The sequence below is a fragment of the Ambystoma mexicanum genome, chromosome 2q (genome assembly GCF_040938575.1).
Source record: "Ambystoma mexicanum isolate Mex_15411 chromosome 2q, UKY_AmexF1_1, whole genome shotgun sequence".
Classification (NCBI taxonomy): Eukaryota; Metazoa; Chordata; class Amphibia; order Caudata; family Ambystomatidae; genus Ambystoma; species Ambystoma mexicanum.
Genome location: NC_090924.1, coordinates 1,213,068,450 through 1,213,084,967, shown reverse-complemented (window position 1 = coordinate 1,213,084,967; position 16,518 = coordinate 1,213,068,450). Strand labels below are relative to the sequence as shown.

Sequence of the window (16,518 nt, the reverse complement as noted above, 5' to 3'; positions counted from 1 at the left end):
TCAGCTCGAAATCCCAACACTTAGATAGTGTTCAAAAAGAGAAGGGGGTTCACCGGGGGGGGGGGGAGGGGTTTGAGCCTTTCCCGGAGTCCCCTCTCTTGCGCCCATTGTGAACATCATTCATGGTGGATAACATCATGTGACGGGATCGGAGGCATGAACGCAGCGTGTCCGTGCGTTGCGGCAATTCACCTACACCTTCTGATAAAGGATAGTGATTTGTTCAGCGTTCATCCCGTTCCGCAGCTGGCTCCAGGACCACTTGTCCCGCCAGTTCTAGGTTTCTCGTCGGGGAGGCCCGCCTTGGCCCGGGTCAGGGCCTTCCTCTTTGTCTCCTTGGTCTTGTGGTCCAATCCCCCTCAATGTGAGCCTCTGCCCATTTCCAGGCCTCTTGTGGATCAGTAGAGTCAACCGTGGTTCCTTTATGATAAAACTTGATTAGAGCCGGGAAGAGCAGGCCGTATTTCACATTCAGCTGAGAAAGTTGATTTTTGAGTGGTTGAAACGATTGTCGTGCGCGCTGCACTTCTCTGGTATAGTCCGGAAAGAAGGCAATTCGTGAACCGTTATGGGTGATCGTCCCTTGTGAGCGTGACATCTGCAGGAGAGCCTCCCTGTCGCGATAATTAAGTAATCTAGCGATTATTGTTCGGGGCGGAGCACCTGGAATCGGTTTGCCCGACGGCATTTTGTGGGCCCTTTCCACTGAGAAGAATTTTGAAAAGGAATGGGGTTTAAAGATGTCCACAAGCCACTGTACCAGGAACAATTCCATGCATTGTCCCTCCTCCCCCTCCGGCAGACCAAAAATGCGAAAATGATTGCGGCGGGACCTTCCTTCTCCCTCGTCCACTCTATATTCTAGGGTTTTCAGGTGGTTTAAAGCTTGGGACAGCTGCCGATTAATCCCGTTGATGTTGTCCTCTGCTTCGGTGTTCCACCTCTCCAGTTATGGAAGTCAGCTTCTGTAAATCGTGGCGCAGGAAGGAGACATCCACTGCGATACTATCCATTTTAATCTCCATGGAGGAGCGGGAGCTGGCGATGGAAGCCATCACGTCTCGTAGGAGAGAGGGTCTTTGCCCGTGGGGGAGCTTGGTCGTGCTGCTGGGGCCGGGGTAGTAGCGACCGCAAATTGGTCCATGCTGCTTTGTGTGGAGGGTTTCATTGGCCTATCTTTGCCCATCTTTACGGAGGTTGTGAGGTTTATACTGCGATGGGAGAATCCGCCCAATGTATCCTGACCCAGGGATGGCAGACCGGGTGCGCTGGGGTCTGATACCACTGTTTGTGCAGAGTCAAGATGGCTGCACCCAACAGGTACACTGTATTGTAGCTTTTGTAATGGGTCAATTGGGTGGTTGTCAGTACCCCAGAGCGATTTCCGCTGGGGGTGAGGGGATCCCCCCGTGGCGGGCCGGAAGATTATGGGGTAAGAATTCCCCCAAGAGGCCCACACCTGGGGCCCGTATCCCTTGTTGGGCCCTTCTTGCCCTCTTAGTGCACATGGACCTTCAGCACCTCCATCAGCCTTCCCAAGTGAGCAGTGGCCGCCCCTTTGCTCCCGGTGTGCTTCAGTCAGTGCTGGGCACCATTTACAAGACTCGGTCAACGGGGGGGGCCCACTTACTTGTGCTGCATTCAGGCCGCACTTCGCCAGGGTGCACTACTCCTCCCAGAGTGCAGCCGCGTCTGGGAATCCAGAAGGCAGAACGTTCGCCTGCGGCGAGCGGCACGCAAACCCAGGAGATGGGAGCCTCGCGTTGCCGGGACCGCAGGAGGGCCCTGCTCTTCTCCCATCGTCTCTTGGGCACCGCGCCCCTCTTCAAAGCACACAGCTCCGGCAGATCGGCTCCGTCAGGATGTCCTGCGATTTCCAATGGGGCATCCGCAGACCCTGCGGTCCCCGCTCTCCCCCCTTCGTTTGTGTTTCGGGGGAGGTCACCGATGTCGGCTTCAGTTTCTTCTCTGTGCCCTGCAAAGCCGGGCCGCCACGTACGTCTCAGGCGGCTGGATGGAAGCCGTCCTCAAGCGCCGGTGGCCATCTTGGTCGGCGGCTCCAGGGATGCCGGCCCTCTGTGTTTTGTGGGATTTCTCTGTCGCCTGGCCGGGTAGGTGTTGCAAACTCCGTCGACGAGAGCCCACCGCCTCATGGTTTCGGTCGAGGTGCTTGGTCAGCACGAGATCCCCAGAAATCAGGATGTAAACGCAGGATTATTTTGGCGCCTGCGGGAGCTCACCAGGCTCACGTCCGCATCGTTCACGTGTTGACCACGCCCCCAAATTGCTGTTTTTTGGCAGTAAGGTGGTGGAATGACCTCCAGCATTTTGATGGAGGATTTTCCTCCAACCCACCATCAAAACCATAGTTGGGCAGTGCAGTAATGTGGCGGTAATTTTGAGCTGCACTGCACAACTCATAATGAGGCTGTTTAGCTCACAGATAATGGCAATTAAGATACCATAAGCTAACAGAGTCACAGAGCTTCTGATAAATATGTCACACTTGCTCAATGCATAATGCTAATCCTCTTTAGGTTATTTGCGACTCTAACTGGTGAGGGGAAGTATTTCTTGGGTCATACAATTCATTTTTTTGGTTTTGGGGGAACAAAATATGGACTCGATATAAGCCCATAGTAAAACATAATTAGCACCCGGGGCGGGAGCAGCCAATCAGGTTCAGCGGATCGCGGGCTGAAACCAGCGATCTGAGCCCACGTTCCAGGTTCCATGGTACCCACAGGCAGCCTCCCCCGCCCCGGGCCACCATCTTCTACCCACCCTTTCCCTTGTTTTTTTTAAACTTATCCCAGCCTCCTTCCCCAGTTCCACTTACCCGATTGTGGGGGTGGCACCTGCCGCTGAAGCAGCGTTCCTACTTCTTGGTTTGCGGCCGCCATTGGAAATGAAAGAGGAGCCCGGCCTTCCATAACCATGGCGGCCATCTTGGCACAGTATTTTCATTCAATGAACGCAAGCACATCCTGTTTTTTTTAATGAGAATATATTTATTTGTTTTAACACCCCGGGTTACCACTTTGGGCCGATAACTCAGGCTGCCGGGCTGTTACCCCCCCCCATTCCAGCCCTTGGAACGGGTTACTAACTCTATATTATGTTTCATCTGTTTGAGCTTTGACAAGTAGTAAATTTAGAATAGTCTTATAAACACTTGTATTTTCTTATTGCCAACTTAATAAAGCGTTTCTACAAACCAAAAAATGCTCCATGAGCACTGAACTTCAGCACATCCGGAGACTGATGCATGTGTCTTGACATACAGTTCTGTCTCTTGAAATTGCCCACTCTGTCTAAAAGTTGACTCCAATGTGTAACAAATTGCCCTTATAGTGTTAGGGTTCAAGCATATGAAAGCTGATGGAGTTGCTGAACAATCATCTGACATTTAGCACTAGGATATGCTAAGAAGCTTGGTGTGCCCCACTCTCCACCCTCTCAATAGTATTTGGCACTGGAGCTTGATGTGTATTTGCCAGAAGGCAAAATTATTTATTTTCTTCACATAGAAACTCATACAATGCACAAATCTGAATTGACATTAAAAATAGGAACACATCAAGTTCTTCCATGATTTGCAAATACCTTAGTGTAGCATGTGACAATTTATGTGACCGTCATCTGTCAACAATAAATAGACTCTAGGCTGTCTTTTAAATGCAAGATACAGGATTTACCAACAGCAATCACTTTTGGATGGCAATGAAGATTCTTTTGGAGGACAAATGCACCACCATATTTAACAAAACTGGACGTTGTGTGGCAGTGATTCCAGTAAAAGGGAAGAGTGTTGTTCCCTGCATAAAGGCTGTCCACACAGATTACTGGCAATCTCTTAAAGCATCACAGATCAATGAAGATCACAACTCAGCAGCATCTAGAAACTGTGTCCATAGATCAAGTGATGAGGCCTTAGTCTACCCTTAAGTTGTAACTGGGTTAATACTGCTTTAAGTGGAGATCAACGTGCTGCCACCGTCACTGTTCACTGAGGGTGGTCACAACAGACACCTGTTTCCTCAAAGGTTTCAGAGAGAAAGAAATGTTGCAGCCATCTTGCGCACATGAAATTCAGCGTTTTACTTTCTTTTCTTTAAATCACGAGCTGCTTCCCACAGACTCCACGGTGTCCTTGCAACAATATCCAAGGCCATCACTTTCAATTCAAAAGGTAAAAGATTGGACAGAATGCAAAAGGTCCATACTTGCTAGCAATACTGGATACACAGAACCTCCTCGCCTATCTCACTGGTGGCTTTTGCCCTCGTCACTTTGGCACAATATTTCTGCAGCCTGGGCTTCTCATGTCTAATCCGAGTCAGTTTTGCCAGAGACTGGTGACGCTTAAGCCAGGAATTAGCTCTCATGGGATAAGAAACTATACCCACTAGCATAATTTTTCTAATTTTTAGTAAAGTCATTTATTAGAAATGTTATTCAGTGCTGGCCATACGCAGAAGATCTCACAGCACATTACTAGGTTCAAAAGGTGTGAGGTGAAACAAAAGTTACTAAACATTTGCAGGATAGGACAGGAAGATTAGGATAGACAAGTGGTATCAGTGGAAGTAGAATAGCTGGATAATGTATGGAGGAACCAATATATTTTCAGGCCCTTTCGAAAGAGGCGATGGAGGATGCAGTGCAGCTTTACGTTGCCTGTTGGATATGGGCTCACCAGGCAAAGAGAATAAATAGATAACCAAGTTACAGATATCTAGTTTGCAAAAGTTAGAGTTAAAACGGAATGAATGATTGAAGGAGAACATTGTCAGTCTAATAGGAAACTTGAAAGAAAACACTTCACATGAATTTCATGATTTATTCAGTTGTCAAAATGAAATCAAATAATTAATGCAGATATTGGATAGGTTCCTGATTACCACACATACCTTGTTATGGTTCAGCCACAAATATTTCAGTGTCTTGAACTTTGATAAGTCATCAACCTCTTTCAGTCCTCTGGGATAAATAAAGAAGAACATTTCTTTTTCAGAGAATATTTTGAGTGAGTATAATTATAGCAATTGGATTTTGATTTCATTATATCTCAGTGCATTGACATAAATGGTAATAACTCTTACGATAGGTGTAAGAAAGGCATGGCATCAACAGTAAGACAGACACAAAGGACTGCAGATCAAGGGTGTTTATTGAACTTCAACAAGGGTATGATGAACGCCTATGTAATCTTAAATTTACAGATGGGAGCAAGCTATGACCATCAAATAATAACGCAGTCCTAGTGGTGTCTTTTTCAAATAAAAAGGGCTTATATTATAAAAAAAACCTATTGCCAATCCTTACCTCTAAATACAAATAGTTTGGACGTAGTGTTTATGAAAAAGAAAGAAGTGTTCACAAAAATATGTCAGGATGCTCAGGCCGTTGGCCTCCCGTCCCCACGTTTTCAGCACAAGACAAGGCGGTTCGCCCAAGCGAAGTACAATCTCTGGCTTCTTGGTACGAGGATACACTTCAGTCACTATCATCAGGGCCTTCTGTGTCCAAGTCTCTTTTGTGGGAAACCTGAAGGTGTCTCCCTGTCTAGTCTCTGGGGATCTGTCATCCAGGTGGCCAGGACACGGCCATCGCTTTTGGATCCAGCTCCTAGCGATGGACCAGTGTGGGAGGATCACCTGGATGGGGGGTCCTTGGGGAGTGGGACACCGACGGGTGAGGCGTGGTATCCCCCTTCTTCTAACATCTTTTCCCCCTCCTACCATGTAGGATATTCCAGGACACTGCCCCCACCTTTTCTTGCACAAACACTTTTGCACAACACAAATGACAATGGCCAAACACCAGAGCCGTTTACCTGACATGTCCTAATACAAGGGTCAGGCAAAGTCAGGCAATTGATCAGAATCATACACATCTGGCTGGCCTTTTCCTTCCACACAGTGATAAAAGGTGGAGCAGGACAGCACACTACGAGCAAGGCAGACAGCATGACGTAAGAGCGAAGACAGCACAGCAGTTCAAGAGGAGGAGAAAGACGGCGCAGACCGAGAGGGTGATAAGGAGAGAGTCGATCTTGCCCTTTCCGACCATGGCCCGTGAAACCTCCACAGAGGAAATAAGTATGTGAACAATAGCCAGCATGTATTGCACCAAATGTCAACGGTACACAAGACCCTCCTTCGCTGATTGCCAAGACGGGTAGAGACGCTTGTCTCAGCGGTACCAACCTTGACTCTGAGGCAAAAGAAAGCCAAGCAGTTCATCACAGCCAGTGAGTAGAGGGGAGTGTCCATAAGAAACCAAACTGTGTTGACACAAAAGTAGTCGAAGGTTAAGTTGAACTTTGAAAAGCAAAAAAGCTACTATTAACGAAGAAGGGGGAAACCAGATACAGAGGGGTCTGGCACCAAGTGGGTGTTCACGCAGTAAACTTTGGGCAATTGCCCAACAGAATTACCCGTAACCAGAAGGCCTTGGGAAGAGGCAAAGAACGGTCAAAGTGGTCATACAGGGGTCTTGTAAAGTAAACTCCTCTGTACCATTGAAACTCTTTGACCGACAGAGAATTGTGAAAGCTAAGGGAAGTTAATCCTGCATGATGAAAACTAGTACATGAACTGTGTCTCATAAAGGTTGGCAAGAGTGAGCCCGGCAGAGGGAAGCCGACAAATAAGAGAAAAGACAGAGAACCTGTTTAAAAGGACAAAGATTTGTGAAAGCAAGAAGCATTGCAAGACAAGGGGAAGGGAAGTGTCCCCCTTGTCATCTTGGGTCTGAGCCCGGCCGAGGGAGATCCAGGGGTGGGAAGTTATCACCCAAAGTTCACTGAAAAAGGAACTGTCTTGTTAATTTGTTAACTACGACTTCTGAGGGGTCTTTGTATGTTTGTCGAGAACATCAGGCCTTGAAGGCAAGAGACTTTTTGTTAAAGGAGACTTGGCCCTCGAAGAACCTGATAGCGGATGCAGAACTGTCGGCTCATGCTGGGAAAGCTCAAGTGTGTGCTGTGTTCAGGAGACCCGCCTTGTCCCGTGCTCAAAACGTGGAGAAGGGAGAAGCTTGGCAATCACATCCTGAATTATTATTTTTGAACACTTCTTTCTTTATTGAAAACCCAATCCCACATTCTTTCTGTAATTAGTTGTAAGGATTTGGCGATAGTTTTTTAGTATAGGACTTTTTACTTTGACAAGACGCCACAAGGACAGCATTATTTATCATTTGATGGTCGACACTTCCTCCCATCTTAGATTTTGGTTAGGCATTTTTCAACCCTGCATTTGCAGTTTAATAAACACCTTGAACTGTGATCACTTTGGTCTGTCTTTACTGTTACCACCATGAGTTCCTTACACTTTCCTTATCACAGTCTGTTGATTCAGATGGCATGATGTACAAAAACAAATGAAAAGTTCTTCACTTCTTACAAGCCTTCAATTCAGGTGATTCACTCTTCATTCCGGATCCCCCTCAGCCAGGCTCAGATCCCTTTATACAATGTCCATTGTATATTCTTGCTCGGGTGACTCACGGTACACACCGGATCCCCCTCAGCCGGGCTCAGATCCTTCTATACAATGTTCAATACTTTGGGTCCCCCTCTTCTGGGCTCAGATCCCCTTTTATACAATTAGTCTCCCTCAGCCGGGCTTGGACCAATTTCCTTGAGTTTCAACTATCGAAGACTTTCGAATGTGCACAGAGTTTAGCTTGACCCATTGCAGGACCATTTTGATTCCACAGATCTCTTTTACAACAGCTTTCAGTTGGATATCTGACAGAGACTTTTGAAGGAGCACCCACGTGGCTCCGGACAACTCGGTTTATGGTATCCGTCTTGGCTTCAAGAATTCAGTCACTCATCTGCCGTTTAGTTATTCACGTCATTCGTCACATACGTTTCACACACTGTTCTTCTTCAGATCTCTCTATACAATGTTGCCACTTGCAACCTTGCCGCTAATACAATCCGGACTGGTTTTAGTCTCCCTGACTCACTGGCTGTGCTGACTTTACTGGTGCTGCTTTGTTGTAGGAGACAATGACAGTACCACAGTGGAAAATGCTTCTGCCTGCCTTGGCTATCAACGCGGGAGAGCCCCGGGTACCTCCGACACACACTGCAGGTCTGTTCAGCTTTGATTCCAGGTCTTATGTTTCTTATTCTTGAAGGCTCTCGACAGGAACGGTCTTGCTCTGAAAAGGTCAAGGGCACTTCCCTCCTTGCAACCCTCGCCGGTCTTGCCGTCTTTCTCCTCGTATTAAACTGCCATCTTGGAACTGCTGCTTCCTCGTGTGCTTTGTCTCGCTATGAGTGTGCTTTCGTACTCCGCCTTTTATCTGTGTGGAGAAGTGTGATGAAGTCAGGTGTGTGTAATTATCAGTAGTTGCCCGACTCTGCCCGACCATTGTGTTGGGACATGTCAGGTATACGGCTCGGGTGTTAGTCCGGGGGGCCAGGGGGTCAAGGTGTCAGTGCCCAAGTATCCTACCTAGTAGGATGGGGGAAAGGTGTTACAGGGAAGGGTATATCGCGTCTCACCGTCAGGTGTCCTACCTCCACTCCCCGAAGACCCTTCATCCAGGTGAGCCTCCCGCTTTGGTCCACCCCCAGGAACTGAATCCAAAAGCGATGGCCATGTCCTGGCCACCAGGATGACAGATCCCTGGGGAATAGCGGGCGAGACACCTTCAGGTTTCTCACATAGGTGACATTTTCCCCTAGCTTATAGGATATGTAGAGACCTGAGGAGTTCAGAAGACCTGAAGGAGGAAGTAGGCCGAACGCCCAGCTTCACTGGACCTAAAGAGCTTTTTAGGTCTAAGAACTTTATGGCCAATTGCAATATCCTGTTCAAGTACTGTGAGAGGTACTTTATTCCTTAAATTAATAACATTACTTCATCCCATGCTACCTCTCATGCACATCTCTTCTAGTAGCTAACATGTAGAAAGCAATTGCAATGCATACTGTGGGGGGAAACGGTGTGTCGCCGGCTATTTGTAACAAACTAATGCTTTAAATAGAAACATGAAGGGTGAACAGCCTATATGCAGATAGAGTCACTTTCGGCTGTCATGAACCATGCATGTTCCATAGCAACTAATGACTGAAATATCAGTGAGAGTTCACATGGCTGGTGATTTTGAAGAGTCCTCCATTTAAATAAGTTTCATCATTAGCTTGCAGCATTTTATGTTTTTTTAAGAGCTCTATTGTGGTAGTTATTGTGGAAAAGAGCAATACGCACATAAAACCGGACTACAGTTGGGGGTTGATGGAAACGGCATTAGTACTTACAACAGTCACTTCAAAAGTGGCCTAACGCATGTCTGGGGCTCATGTTCGTCGAGGAGTAAAGTAAAAATTATTGCGTAAAAAAGTAATGCGTTAAACTTGTAAGCAAGAGAGGGGGCACAGTAAGAAATATCAATTTCTGCCTCACTCATCCTCTCCACCAAACAAATGCTGCAACAGCTAAGTCACCATGACATTTTCATGGTGGCGCAGGCTCCTTCAATAGGAAACCATTGTAAACGCTGCCTGTCATGCATACATGGCAGGCTTTGTTTATTCGATGTACATGGTGGAGTGCAAAATGCAGGCGAAAAGGTGGGTCTGCCTCCAATTAACACCTCGGTTTTGTACTCCGATGTGAAAATGAAGAAAATTACACAGGGAACTTTTGAGCGCCAAAGTGCAAACGTGACTGATGCCCTACACGTAATTTATGGGGATTCGCAAAATAAGCCCTGGTTGTGTGCTAGTGCAATTCGTATTCAACGCCTACATGACCAGGTTACTTAGAGTCTTGACAGACATCAATGCTTGTGTCCCAGAGAATTAAAACAGCCCTAAATCCAGCATTGATATACTCTGATGATAATGTTGTAATGCAGACCCCATTGGGTCAGTAGAAAGTGAAGGATGTCATACATCCCTTCTCAAGTAGGAATGGATTATGGATCAGCACCATAGAATGAAAACTAGAGCGCTGCAACATCAAAGTCAATAGGAGGTGGCACCTTGAAGATATCTTTATGGTGAGGGGAAAGTAATTTAAATATTTGGGCATGTCAGTCATACCAAGTAACTCTTTGAAACTCCATATTGAAAAACCTACGCAATTGTGCTGTGACACCTTTCCAGGTTGTAACTTCAACAGGATATATGGCTTTGCCTCATTAATTCCCATAGTACCCAAGTAAAATGTCAAGCATATCCTTCTATGGCGTGCCGCTGTGGAGTATTTCCTGCACAGCGGCACGCCATAGAGGTGCACCCTTGATATACTCCCGAAAACATCAGTAAAGGCCTTAAGCCCAGAAAGAGGTCTTTGGAGATGAATCTTCCACCGCAATTAATTATGTTGTGAAATCCTGGTAGAGAAAAGGTTAACTTGAAAAGCTTGTTACTAATAGCACCTATTCAAATTGCAAATACTCAACTTTAAAAACACGAGCCTTGGATAGAAAGTCCTAAATCAACAACATGGCTAAAACTGTAGGTTTAGGGGAAATCTCTTTAATTCACTGAGCATTATCCTAATGTTGTGATCACATTTGTAATTTCAAATGAGATAAAAATGTCCCTTTTCGTTCAATATGATTGGCTGCATTTTGCTCGCAGCAATTTTACTTTCCTTGTTGCCTTCCATGTTGTTCTGCCAAAAACAGTAGAAAAAACAATTTATGCAACAATAGCGGCCATCTTGGAATTAAGATTTCACCCACTGTTTCACACAGAGTATGCCAAAGTATTTGCTATATCCTATGACGAACCCTTGAATGTTGTCACTTCTGCCGAGGAGGAGCCCCTTCCCATGAGGCCTGGGAGGTGAGGCCGCTACCTGAAAGTCTGCCTGGGGGTGGTGCTAAGCAGGAGGATCTAATGGGGAGGGAGACTCCCCCTCTAGGGACAAGGATGAACATCCAAGAGAGATGCAGTATAATAAACTTCGACCACCCACCACCCTATACACCTGCCCACCTTGTAAATCCCAGTCCTATACCAATCCAACCCATGTATTTATGTGGATCCGGAGACTTGACTTCATGGACTACCCAAGCGAGAGTATTAATAGAAGTAGTTGGATGAGGAGGAGGCACAGAGGAATAACGATTAAAAGGCCAAAGACACTGAAAAGGAACTTAGTATATTATGCTAACCATTGCCAACCACCCGATATAAAAATAGATGAAGGACTCCATGAAGGGAGCCAACCAGCCAGCAGGAGAGGCAGTCCAGCCCAGGAAGTTCAAAGAGAGGATGCCAGGAAAGCCGCAAGCAAACCTGCTCTCCAAGGCAGGAGACTGGAGAGGGGAACCCCTGTCCCGGTGGACTGGAACCACTCAGACAGAGCTGAAGGCTGAAGGACAGTGGCGTGAGCCGAAGTGGGATGACGAGGTGTCCAGAGAACAACACTGTGGCCGCCAACAATATCCTGCAGCAAAGCCATGCAAGATCTCCCAGAGCAAACATGAGCAGTGCAAACCAAGATCTGCTGCCCTGCAGAGATCCAGTGCAGAGCTCCCAGGAAACAGATAACGGGAGAGAAAGGAAGGAAGTCCGGATCGGGACCGGGTGTGAAAGCCATAGTCAAGAGTGAGAAATAGTGCATCAGGGATCATCTTCCTTGGCACAGTGGTTGGTCAAAAACCACTCCCAAAGTAAAAAAGTGAAAGAGAACATATTGGAAGTTGTTTTCTTCGTGACAGTACCTGGCAGGAGAGTGAACCAGGTTTGCCAAAAACAAACCATAAATAAGTGCGGGTCTGGGACACGCACCCAAAAGAGAAGGGTATGAACCCCTATATCGCATTGCAGCACTTGGCAGGAAACTACACCGAGTACATCTGGAGAAGAAAAAAGGAAACCAGGGTAGGGACCCTTCCCACAATAGGCTCTTTGCTTGTTGAGAAAGGTCAGGGGAAGGTAGCCATTCCCCTGGTGTTGTGAACTGTAAAGCAGAGCCTGAGAATGGTCAGGGGGGACAGAGTCTTTCCCTCTGCTGTTGTGAACTGTAAAGTAGAGCCTAAGAAAGGCCAGGGGAAGAGAGACATTCCCCCCTGGTGCTGTGAACTGTGAACTAAAGTCTAAAATGGACCAGGGGAAGGGAGGTATTCCCCCTGGTGTTGTGTGCTGGGAAAGCAAAACTAACAGGGGCCAGGAGAAGAGAGTAATTCTCCTGGCAAGCCAACCACAAGGAGGATCAAGCATCAAGGATCAAGGAAGGGAGTCATTCCCCCTTGGATACAAATTATTGAACTTTGTGATGCAGAGCGTTCAAGGATTTACACCCTTTTTATTTATTTGTGAAGTGCTGGAAACAGTGGAAGAGAGCCATCTCGCCCTACTGGAGAACTTTCAGCCAGAACTGTACCACCTAGTCCAGGAGGACAGAGTCATTATCCTGGACTAAGAACTTTGGTACAATTGTTTAGTTTAGTTACAGGTGTAAGAGACAGATGGGGAATTTTTGACACAGGATGGTGGACTCTTTAAGTTAATAAGTGTGAAGGGCCAGAGTAAGGAGACGGACACAGGGTTGTTTGCTTCATAACTTTTTTATCCAAATAAAAAGTGGGGTGGTAAAAATGCCTCACTGACCCTAACTTTATAAAGGGTTTTCCTGCCTCAACACAACTAACTAGTGGACCAGTCATTGTCAGGGTGTCCAAAATAAAGTCCACTGTCCTGCGGCCAAAACCTATTCTAACCTTCACACTACATTCCTACCAAAACTGCTATTAGAGAAGAAAACAATATGTTCTCCATTTATGGCTCACTGCCTATTTGGCTCAGTGATGCCTGTGTGCTATTTCCAAGGAAGCGGCCTTCTTCCTTAGTGGTAGACAAAAGAAGCCCATCCCATGCCAAAGGGACAAACCGCTTCCTTGCTCTTATAATGCCCGGGGAAAAATCCCCTTTCCTGGTCTTTACTGTCCGGTACTCAGTGCCAAAGGGACAATCCTATTCCTTGGTGTTATAATAAGGTATACATTTTGCTCCTCCTGGTGTCTATACAGGTTACTTTATTCAGTCTCATCTGGCCCGGTTATGTTCATCGTTTCTTACTGCTGCCTAGTTGACCCATGGCCCTGTTGTACATAAACAATTGTTTATGTCATTTTTACTTGGATGTGGCAATATTTCATTTGCACTACTATTTGTAGTATTGCTCCTGATCTACAGACCACCACCTTACAGCCCCAACTTCGCAACAAAATTAGCTGACACCACCGCCATTTTATTAACCTACCATGACAACCTAGTCATACTGGGAGACTTCAACATCTGGTTCAATAAAGAAAATAAACCCACAGCAAACTTACTCTGTGCACTCCTGGAAACATTGCATTTCAAGCAAATAGTAAATGGATCTACTGTAAGAAACCTAAGGGTATTCTCACTCCTACTCCCTTTGGGTCTCTGCGCAGGTGGCCTGGTTCTGGCCCCGGGTATTGGCCCCCTTTCTTTCAGCGGACTGAGGCCTTTGGGCGTGTTGCACCGTATAAGAATTCAATAACATAACATAACTCCAGGAAGTGGACTTCTCCCAAGATATCCCCTCCTCTCACTTCTTGGGTCGGGGAATACAAGCCAACAGGCAGATTGCCAGTCTGGTCTCCAGCATGCTTAATTGCAGCTTCCTTTTGCCCCGTGCTACTCCGTCCTTCCCCTTGTCGTGGGGATCATGGGTTAAATAACTGGTTACTGCATCGGCAGCCACCGTTCCCCACTGCTGCTTCGTGCTTCCCCTCTCTGCTGCACCCTGTTGATTGCCGGCTTCTTCTCAGCTTCGCCGGTTTATATGTTGCCAGATTATTTATCGAGTCCGCAAACCCACTCAATACTTCCCAACTTGCTTTCACCCACTGCTGCTAGCTTCCATGAACGCTTCCCGCGTTCCCATACCGGTCACAGTGTTTGTACCTATCTTGCTTCAGGCTGCTTTTCTGTTGCTGGCTTTGTGTGCTGGTTGAAAAGCCTTTACTTTCATTTTCTTCTGTTTCTTCCTTTCTTATTCACCTGCAGCAATCTCTCAGTCCCACTCCATGGCCAACACTTCTCAGCTTCCCTTCACCACTTCTACTGCTATTACAACCGCAACTGCTACTACTTTGTCTATCATTACTTTGTATTTGCTCGCTTTTTATTAGATGGTTGCATTTTGTGTTTTGGCAACAACAGGAAAGTTGCCAGCAGTTCCCTCAGTTCTTTACCACAGTACAGGGCCTCGTTTCAGTGCCTTTCATGTACAAAAGGACTTTTTTTTTTTTTAGCTTGTTTATTTTTGGTTAGCACACAGGAAAACAAAATTTGCTTATACATTCAGCACTTTTTAGCAGCATTAACACATAGTTGAATATCCCCCCCATACCCGTTACCACCCTTTAGTTCGGTCTGCCTCTTGTGGACTGTCACTTTGCCCATTAAGTTCGATCCCCGACTTCTCATCCCCTGTCATATCTTACACCAAAGAGTCTTCCACCTCTATCCCGAGCTTCCGTCTCCGTGTCCTGATTCTGGCTGTCTCCCGGGGCCTGCTCCCCTGCCAACCCAGCCTGTTCCCCGTCTGCAGCCCGCTGGGCATTTGCCACCAGACGTGGTTTGTATGTCAGCGCTGGGAAGCGCAGGTCGTACGTAGTCTATTACCGGAGACCAAATGTTCGTGAAGCGGTGGAGGCGGCCTCCATTTACCGCCATGATCTTCTCAGCGATGAAGATGTCCCAGATTTTCAACCACCACAGCACCGCTAGGGGGCCCTCCGGGACTTCCACGTCCGGGCAATTGTGATTTTCGCGGCCAAGAGCAATTGTTTGATGAGGGCCGCAAGCGCGCCAGATCTTGGGTAAATGCCTGGAATCGGGGACCCCAGCAGGAGTGGTTCCGGTTCTAGTGGCAGGGTGATCTGGGTAATGTCTGCGATGGTAGCGATGCATTGGGTCCAAAAAACTGTCACCATCGGGCACGTCCACCACATGTGTAGTTAGGAGCCTGGCGAGCCGCAGCAGCGTCAGCACTGTGGGTCCAGCGACTGATTGAAGTGGTGTAGTTGAAGCGGTGGGAAATACCATCTCAGGAGAAGTTTATGCGCACATTCCCGATTGGTAATGCAGAAGGAGGATGAGTGTGTGCTTGACCAGATATCGGTCCAGGCCTGATCCTGGATCGGATGCCCTAGATCTCTCTCCCACTGCGACTTACAGAAATATCTTGATTGTTCTAGTGTATGTGTTCCCTTAATAGTAAGAAGATTTTCTTGGGGATAAAAATGAATGTAAACCTTGGGTTCATCACGTAAGACATCCTGACAGACTCATTAGTACTTTAGTTGAGGCAGGGAGTTCCTCATAGATATAGGCAGAGGTAGATTTGCTCTTTATTTTAATTTCAAATAAAAGTCTACAGCAACCACTATGCCACCTGTGCGTCAGTCTCCTCCTTCTGCACCCTTACAATCCACTCATTGGTTCCTGGACTACATGCATTTTTAACTATGTTTAAATTGTGTTTAAGTGATGTTGGATTTCGTTTTTATTAAAAAAAGCAGTTTTGACTTTTTAAATATCTACATTTTGGAAAATTATATTTTAATATTTTTAAAAGTGCTGCGATGCACATCTTGGTAGTTAAGATGTAACTGCATTCTGTTTGCATTTACAAATTGGTTCTTTACTTTAGTGAATAAACACATGAATGAAGGATTGTGATTCAGACTAGAAGGAGCCGTTGTTTCCTTTTCTGATACCTGTGTATTTTGGCAGCTGCAATCTTTGAGTGGACCTGCATCTCTGCAGTTGAATGCCAAGCCAAAGTCAACATTCTTTTTGTGGATTTATCTCACTGTTCTACCTCTCCAGTGAGGAGAAAATAGTGATATGTCTCGATGTACTCTTGACTACAGTAGGTAATGCACATAAGCATGGAAGCTGCATAAATGTGAGGGCTTGCTGATTATCCTATGATGCTCTGATGAAGCATGAAATGTCTTTCCTCCAGAAATGGAATACATCCATCTTCAAGCTATCAGGCATGGTAACAGACAGATGGTGAAGAAAACCTACTTGGAAGCTATATCTGAAATGTGATCCCACCCTACCCAGGAGAAAATGCAATATCTAATGGGGCACTTCCAGGAATGCATACTTGCAGACTATTGTCAGGAAGCTGTACAGGATCAACACCAGAAGACAGACAGAAGTTATTTGTCTCAGGAGAGTTTTTATTAGGAATGTTTAACAAAGAAGGGATAAAGTAAGCAATCCTCCACAAAATACTTCAAAGGCACCATACTGACCATCCCAGGAAAACAAGAAAGAAATATTCAGGAAGACGTCTCCTTGGAATTCAAGCTCCTGGTGTTCAGGTTCTAATAGCCTCTACTCCTGTGGTGTCCTGGTGTTTACTTAGTCTGTCAGAGTTTCAGAGGATAAGTGGGGCCTCAGGTGGTGGGGGATAATTTGTCTCCTGTACTTCTTTCTGGTATTTCTGGTCTCGATAGATCAGGGCCACATTTACTGGTTGA

The 16,518-nt window shown here is 46.4% G+C and overlaps 1 protein-coding gene across 3 annotated transcripts in view; it reads right to left on the bottom strand.

Moving 5' to 3' along the window:
• The window catches only part of LRRC72 (leucine rich repeat containing 72), a 486,094-nt gene that overhangs the window by 372,561 nt on the left and 97,015 nt on the right, over positions 1–16,518 (bottom strand). For 2 of the 3 annotated variants that reach the window (XM_069648607.1, XM_069648605.1), the window contains exon 3: positions 4,914–4,983. The exons of the other annotated variant lie outside the window; for it this stretch is intronic. In XM_069648607.1, coding sequence (XP_069504708.1) covers positions 4,914–4,983 — 70 coding nt within the window. The remainder of the gene's footprint in view (positions 1–4,913; positions 4,984–16,518) is intronic. 3 annotated transcript variants of the gene reach the window in all.